Here is an 8,312-nt window from a genome sequence, read left to right as displayed (position 1 = left end):
TATTAATTTCTACTTTTGGACGTGAGCAATAAGTTTAATGTTACATTTACGTAATATCCCTGGAACCCGAAGTATCATCCTTCTGTTTCCCCATCGGTAGGAAATAGTGAGGATTCAACCAGGAAGTGACGGACTTACTGTGCACTGAGGAATACACATTTTTGGGCTCTTTAATCGTTTTCTATCGTTATTATAAGATATATGAGTGAAGATGTCTTCGGATTTCGAAACTTACGAGCAGGACTTTAGCACGTTGACGGCAGAAATTACTAATAAGATCGGGAAAGTCCCCAAACTGGGAGGAGGTACGTAGAAAGGTTTTAAAAACCTGCATTTGTCAACAGAATCAAAAGCTTATCTTGTAATATACTGCCTGTCATGAGCGTTGATTAAAAAAAAAGTGTGTAGTGTCTTGTCCCAGATTTGCGGAATACTGTTTGTGTTTATGTGGGATTAGTTACTAGTTGTCAGTTTCACAATAAATGTTATCAGAGTCATAGTGAAGCCAATTGCCGGTTGTATGGAGAGCTACTTTACTGTTGATAGCACTAATGTTTTAAATTGTACACAGCTTTATTAAAGTGCTTTCTGATAGCCATTTGACATTTGTTTCAATATTTGTTTTTTTTTTTGGAGGCCTGCTTTAAGGACTAAATATGTGTTGCATGCTGGTATTTACTATCCACTGGAGACTAATGCAGGATGAAGGGTTGCATTGTGTGACAAAATAATAATTTGCAAGTGATTAAGTCAGGAGTTAAATCAAGAATAGTTCAGAATTACATTGATTTATTTACCTACAGGAGGCTACCACATATATCTCAACAAATAAAAGCCCACTCAGACCAGGCAGCCTGGACGTGCAACTAATATTGTTCTTTCTTAAGAAAACCTGTTAGAATGTAGTATGCATGAGTCATTCATTCCTTGTTTGTTAAACCGCATCATACCTCTTTGTGATTTGAATTTTGCTGCTGTTTCATGTAGTGGAAAGTACGTCATAAGGTTAAGTATGAAACAAAATCATGTAGATCTTTGGTGTAACTCATGCACGAGAAGTACCACAGTTGCGATTGTATTCCTTATAAAGCAGAAATTATATTGCTTACAATCACAGATAATTTAATGGCCTTTCATCCTGAATCTGAAAACAAAAGGACTAAAGGTGCCTGAGATAACAATCTGACCTTTGGAACACTTTTAAATGAGATTATGAAGGACTTTTGGTAAAATAATTGACTCAGTAATCTGGTCTCATTTATGGTGTTGTAAATGTGCAAACAGGAAGGCATTGTTGTTGTTTTGGATATTTGTATAAAACTAGAAAACAATTTTGACTTCAAACCAAGAGAAATCAACAAATCTATATACATCTGTAAATATAATTGAATGCTTTTATAATTACATTGTAATTGCATTGTAATTGTTTTAATGTTTTATTTGGAAGTAGAGGATAATAGTGCTACCAACAATGGGGCTGAATTTCAGTTTCATGATTGGGAGATTTTTTTTAATTGCATATATAGTATTTCACAACAGTCCTTATTTGCAGCTGTGTTACAGTTATACTAACAATGGTGATAACAGAGGATTCATTGTTGATAGATCTATAATGTGCACCATTCCGGCTGGTAATAAATGTAGTACAACATTTCAAATTTTCATGATAAAACTATGAATTTATAAACTAAAAACCAAAAAATACGTATAGTCTTTATATAGAAAGCTTTGTATAGGTTTTTAAGGTACTGCTCTTCCCTCATCTTTGTTATTGCTAACTTCAAAAATGGATTCTTGAATAGATCTGAAGCAAGCACTCTACCTCTGCTAGTGTTTCATCATTCCTTCCATAGCTGTTGGCTGGTCATCTCATATTTTTCTAGAAAAATGCAGAGTTCAGAACTATTTCTCTTCCTGTGGTGACCTGACCCAAGGACCAAACCCAAGTGAAAAAGTGATCTTAACTAAAAGAAATCACCCCGGTTTCAACCTACGTTTCAAGACACTATGATCATGGGGCATATCCCTGTTTAACTTGTAATGAGTATGGCTTTTGAAACAAAACATTAGGAGCCCCTAACCAACTTTAGGCAAGTTTCCAGACTAGTTGTTTTTTAAACTTAAATCCATACCTTTCAGGATTTAAATTCTGAAGTGTTAATATTGCAGTAAGATTCCCAATTTTGTAAACATCTTTGTTTTTACATACTCCCACTGGTCATTAACCTCCTTTGAAGTATTAATTTCTGTTTTCACTAAGTACAGTTGAAATAACTGACAATGGAGTGCAAATTTTACAGCACTATATTCTAGTACCTAGATTGTAATAATGGCAATATTTGTGCCATAACTAGCTCCCATGTCTTATATCTTAAAATGGATATCTATTATTAAAGGAGTGTTTTGATTTTTGGCTGTGTTAAAATTGCCAAACAGCTTGTATATTGTAGTATTGAAGCATAATTGGCTATTTTTAATATTTCTTAATGTCTTGATTATTAGATTTATATTATCTGTTGTGTATGTGCAATAGTTTTTGAATGCTCATGCTTGATCACTTGTTTTTAGGAAGTATTTATTTCTTTAGTAGGCCCAGTTTAAGGCCTAAACCTTTTTTTTGGTCAACAGAATCAGATGGGAGGGATGATTATGCCGTGTAAGTAACAACCTATCAAGAGAGCTGTAGATAAGGTTTGTAGTGTCTTGTCACAGCTTTGCTGAATACCATTAAATATAATTTAAGATATTGGCAAGATCAACATACCACACAGGCCAAGTCATCTTTTTTTTCTTACTTTGTGCGCTGTCTTGGTTTAAATCTAGAATAAAAAGTGACAGGGTTTGATTGCAGTGGCACTAGATGGGATTATGAATATGAGTGCTGAGCGTTCTTTGTCAAGATGAGATAAAGCCCTCTCTTTGTCGAGTTTTAAAAACTACAAACTGACAGAAAACACACCAAAATCTATTGGGAAAACCTAAGTAGTGTGAGGTTTGGGTAGTTTCAAATGTGTCATTGTTTCAAAGCAATGTGAGTTCCAGTTTTATATTAAGGGATTCTTTGAACATGCTTGTGCTTATAGGTTTTCTTCCATCGGATTTGCTCCCCCAACATAGCTGATCTCTGCAATCCATCATTTCAACTTCTGCCACACAGCCACAGTGTTTGAATCTCTCCGAGTCCATTATTTATTGGACTCCTCCATAATAAACTGTTTTTATTTCATCTTAAGGCTAGGGTACAAAATAAAGGAATTCACAATTAAAAGTTAAACGTTTGTCAGTGTGCAAAAAAACAATAAATTCTGTAAAAATTTTAACTGGCCCTATGCTTAAAGAAAATGTAGGATTTAAATATTTGTAATTACTATAATTTTGTTACAGTAACCAAGAGAATGTTTTTTAAACTATGGTATGCAATTTCACAATAAACTGAGCAAGACAAAATATTATTTTTATATATTTTTCTAAATAGGCAAAATGCTTTATTTGGAAGTAGAGGGTAATAACGCCACCAACAATGGGGTTGAATTTCAATTTCACGTTTGGAAGATTTTTTTAATTGCATATATAGTATTTATTTGACAACAGTCCCTATTTCCAGCTGTATTACAGTTATCCTAACAATGGTAACAGAGGATTCATTGTTGTTAGATTTATCATGTGCACCATTCTGGCTGGAAATAAATGTCATGCAAGATTTTAAATTTTCCATTGTCATTTTTCTGAAGCATTCAGCTTTCACCTGCCGAAGCAAATGGGCTTTGCCTTTTCAGTTGCCTAAAAAGAAGTAGTACCTCTGGCACAAGGTCAGCTTCAATTATGTACAAATGTTCAATTTGGAGTCAGATTTAGACTAGTGTGTGTCTGTCAATCACAGGTGATTAAAATTTGAGCGAAGATGTCAAAAGATTTTCTGCTGCGATCCACTGGTTGCTTTAGCTTACCGAACAAAACAAAAAATTGCAAATGCGCTGTATCTCTAAAATTGGCATGCATATTTTAAATGTATTTCATTCTTTGCATCATGCCTCAGGCTGTTTATTGTGTACGCACCATTGATGTGTACAAGCAGGTTTTAAAAATGCATTTGATGACCAGCATGAGCATCGCACCTGAGGGCAAAATGAGGATTAGAAAGGCTTGGGATCTGTTTTAAAGATGTAGAATTCTCATTAGCAGTGTTGTAGCCCTTTTGATTAAGGCCCGATTGTAAAAAACAAAACAAAACTTGTATATGTTTGTTTTATTCTTTTGAATTATTAGGTGTATGTACAATTATTTAATTATGATCTTGGCCACCCATGAGATATATAGTCAGAGTAGTTGCCACCGACCTGTTGCATTCCTGCTTTTCCACTGTGAGTTGTTATTCAGTGAAAAAAGTGCTACAGTGCAGATCAAAAGTAAGGAAAAGCAGCATCAAGCAGGGTTGGATATTAATGTGTTCAAGAAAACAGATCACTATGGATTACAGATAAAATGCAGATTGACCTGTTTATCAAAGTGTCTAAAAAGACAGAACCCCTTGTAATCCTAGGCTAAAACATAGGTAATAAGCCCAGTAATTACAATAGATCTGAAACTGACGTTTTTAAGTTATGAAACCGTTTCTACAGCAGAGCATATCAGATGATGAAGTTTTGTTAAATTTGGTAGGTCACAGACTTCATGAAGTTATAGCCTTAAAGGAATAAGCTCTGAAACGTACTTTAAGTGAATGTGTTCAAATCCATTTAAACCACTGGATTGAGCACTGTTTTTGTTCTAATATGGTCATTTGTATACATGAAATTATGCAGTAATAAACGCATTGTTTTGTGAAGATGTTTTGATTTCATGATCCCATACGTCTCTTGCTTAAATGTAAAACAAAAGTCAATTTTAATGTTGCTGCCCCAGTACATTTGGATGTCATTGTATGTTGTCTCTTCGCAGTGTATGCAATTGTATGTGTAAAATCAAAGTTATTGTGTATACTGTTTGTTTATTCTACGATATATATTGATATTTGAAGTTAAAATTGATGAAGGTTTCACAGACCTTTCTAAATCTATCTATGCCTACAGCGGCTTACTAACAGTGATACTTTTTGTTAATTAGTTTTTTTAAGTATTGATGGAATTAAGTAAGAAAATCCAAGTTCTTTCCTGAAAATGGTTTTATATAACATTCGTCTTCTTGCCTGAATAGAAGAACTTGATAAGCTAAAAAATATAGAAACATCTATTTTCTTTCACAGTCAGGTTTGTCATAGAGTGACGCGTCACACTGAGGATTAGCTCAAAGTTTGTTTGACATGTCTCATGGATTCTGATATCTGGCTAGATCTGAGAAAATCCCTAGGGGATAGATCATCTCTAGCTTCACCAGAGTTTAGTGTGGCAAAGTCTATTTTTGCTACAGTAATTGTCATTAAAAGATTAAACTGGAGGCAGAGAAATGAAAAACAAAGTTGAATGAATTCCCTTTTCTAACTTCTAAGACATTCTCAGTATAAAGTAGGGACAGCTCTTTGCAGATTTTAATCAAGAGTGAATGCAATATATTCCCGTAACATTAATAATGCATTTTGGACTACAGAAAAATGATTTATTTACGAGCTTGCACACCTTCTGTGTGGAGTTTGCATGCTGTCACTGTCTTCATGTTGGTTTTCCTGTCACTTTCCAAAGACATTCAGGTTAGGTTATATGCTGTGTGCTTTAACTTTCCTTATGGGCTTTTGTCTGTGTATAGCCCTGTCTGTGCCCTGCCCTTCAGCAATAGGCTCTGGGTTGCCATGGCATTTACCAGGATTTAGGAGCTTTCTGGTGATTGTTTGGATGAATGAATTCTACAGTGATTTTGATTTGTGGCGTATTGTTTTTTTTTTCTAATCAATACTCAGACATATACGTGACAATGACAGAATTATAATGTATATGACTCAACACTTGGTTTTTGACTAATACTTTGTGAATGGAGTGTTATTTTTTAGCTGTTATATTTGCAGTTTGTTAATCAAAAGCCAGAAAGTGAACATCTTGCAATTCATCGCTGTTGTTCTGTATTCCCTTTCAGAAGAAAAGAAGCAAATGGTTCTAAATGTCGAGAAACAGCTTGAAGAAGCAAGGGAGTTGGTATGTATTTGATCAGTGTTTGGTACTCTTAAGAAATCTGAGTTGTAAGAAGTACACATCTTCATCTGTGTAGAGACCTGTAAGGAACAATGATCCATATTTATCAGTCATGGGTACCTGTACTATATGTTTTGCACTTAATAGCATTTTAGAGATGGAGGGATGTTAGCTATATTCATCACTGAATTCTATTAAAATGATTATTTATGTGCTCCTCTGATGACAATCCGTGAAAGCACAAACAATGATATTATACCAGTAAAGGGTTTTGTTATCATGATCATTACTAATCTTATTCATGAGCAAATAGTATAGCATGTATATTGTTGCAGCTGTTTACTGGGGACAAGGTCACACTGAGAATGTCTACCCAACTGACAATTAGCTGGCAGTGATGATGACTCTTCTGGAATGCAGAAAGTTAATCACACAATCTCTTCCTTATGTTTGTGGTTGTTACAGCACTATCACATGCTATTAACATATAGAGGACATACTGTACATGTATGTATGTGCCTAGATCTATTTTATCTCTAAACTGGGGGAAAAAATCATCTTGTTTATTGTCTCTCTTTATCTTTATCTTTATATCTTTTTTCTGCAAAATATATTAAATCAATCTTTTATGATTCTTATAAAAATGAATCATAGGTAGATTTTTAGTTTAGATAGAATGCACAATTGACTGTAATTTCTGATTACATCACTGTATATATCTCAAATAGCACACTTTCTCTTTCTGTCAGAATTTGAAAACTTTTTCTCCCTAGAGACACTTCAATTTATGCTCGGGAAAACAAACTTTAAATTCATAACTACAATACAGCATACGGGATCATATGATATTTTGTGAGACACATTTGCCATTATATGGTCTTTTAAGTGCATTTTAATACCATATTTTGATTTGGAGCAGGTATGTACATACTGAAATGGCAAAGGGAGTATGTGTCAGTTCAGGTTGTAGGGAAGGGAGGCATTAGAGCCTTTCTTCTCAAGGATGAGTAATAGTTTTCTAATGGGGTCAGAAAGGGATCAAATATTGGAATGAGAGAGATGCATTTACATAAAGCAAAGTTTATTAAGTGGATATCATTGCGGCCTCTCATCACTTGGGCCCTGGGTTCAACCCCAGACCTGGGTCGCTGTCTGTGTGGATTTTCTCCCCTTGTTCACGTGGGTTTCCTCCCACAGTCTTAAGTCTTAGGTTAACGGGCTTGACGAGTGTGTGTATGTCTGAGTCTGTGTGTCTGCCCTGCGATGGACTGGTGTCCCGTCCAAGATAAACAAGTTCAGGTTTACCCTGAACATCACCTTTTTAAAAAAAAATCTGAATCCATTACTGGCACACCAATGAAATGTTTAGAATTTGCTATTGTAATAGCTCGTACAGACCCCTTGCATTTGGTTTGGGGCTAAGCCACTTACTAGTGCCAAAACCTGTCATAAACCAGTCCAGAAGGCTGTTTTATTCAGGAAATTAGCTGAGCTGTGTCCCAGTTTCCTTGGCAGTGTCTACTGATGCTATGCTTCATTGTGGCTCTATAAAGAATTTGGAATGAGATGTTATTTGCTTGTTTGTAATACTAATGACAAGTATGTTGTGTACAAACCCATACTGTATATGTATAAACAAACATACATGGACAATATATCCTAAAGCAGAATTAGGAGGGAGCTGACTTCATTAATGAAGTGCAGGTGCACAGCGACCTTTGTTTGCAGGAGAACAATACTTTTTATAGTTTTCAACATTGGGGAAGTACACAAAATAAAATGACAACTATCATTCCAATGGGAAGGAATAAATGACAGAATTTGCCTGAAATCATCGTACAAGTAGCATTAACCCACATTCTTTGCAGAAATTCTGAAAGTAGTGGTCTCCGTGATAAGGGCCTCAAGGTTACTATAGCACTCTGCTAGGTTGGTTATAACTGAAGGAAATTGTGTACTATTCTTAGTTTGAGCAAAAAAACCAAACATATGTGGATGTTGTACCACTTCTTTGTACGAATGTGATCCTGTTTTGATTTCTACTCTAGTGCAGCCATGAATGAAGGGTCAGGAGACAATGTGCTCTGTTGGCCTCGTTATTTTTCTGGTCCTTACAGATGCCCGCAGGTACAATGGGCCCACAGAGTGACACGTTTTGACAGCACGGTGATCAATCACTGGCTATGAAAGCAG

General features: G+C 35.3%; 1 protein-coding gene across 3 annotated transcripts in view; it reads left to right on the top strand.

Annotated features, from left to right (window-relative positions):
* Nucleotides 1-91: 91 nt before the first annotated feature.
* The window catches only part of vti1a (vesicle transport through interaction with t-SNAREs 1A), a 186,101-nt gene continuing 177,880 nt past the window's right edge, over nucleotides 92-8,312 (top strand). For 2 of the 3 annotated variants that reach the window (XM_088635818.1, XM_088635821.1), the window contains exons 1-2: nucleotides 92-305; nucleotides 6,064-6,122. In XM_088635818.1, coding sequence (XP_088491944.1) covers nucleotides 212-305; nucleotides 6,064-6,122 — 153 coding nt within the window. In that variant the 5' untranslated portion in view covers nucleotides 92-211. The remainder of the gene's footprint in view (nucleotides 306-6,063; nucleotides 6,123-8,312) is intronic. The other variant, XM_088635820.1, reaches the window with a different exon arrangement.

The sequence above is a fragment of the Lepisosteus platostomus genome, chromosome 6, assembly GCF_059453375.1.
Source record: "Lepisosteus platostomus isolate fLepPlt1 chromosome 6, fLepPlt1.hap1, whole genome shotgun sequence".
NCBI lineage: Eukaryota > Metazoa > Chordata > Actinopteri > Semionotiformes > Lepisosteidae > Lepisosteus > Lepisosteus platostomus.
This window is presented reverse-complemented; position numbering and strand designations above follow the sequence as displayed.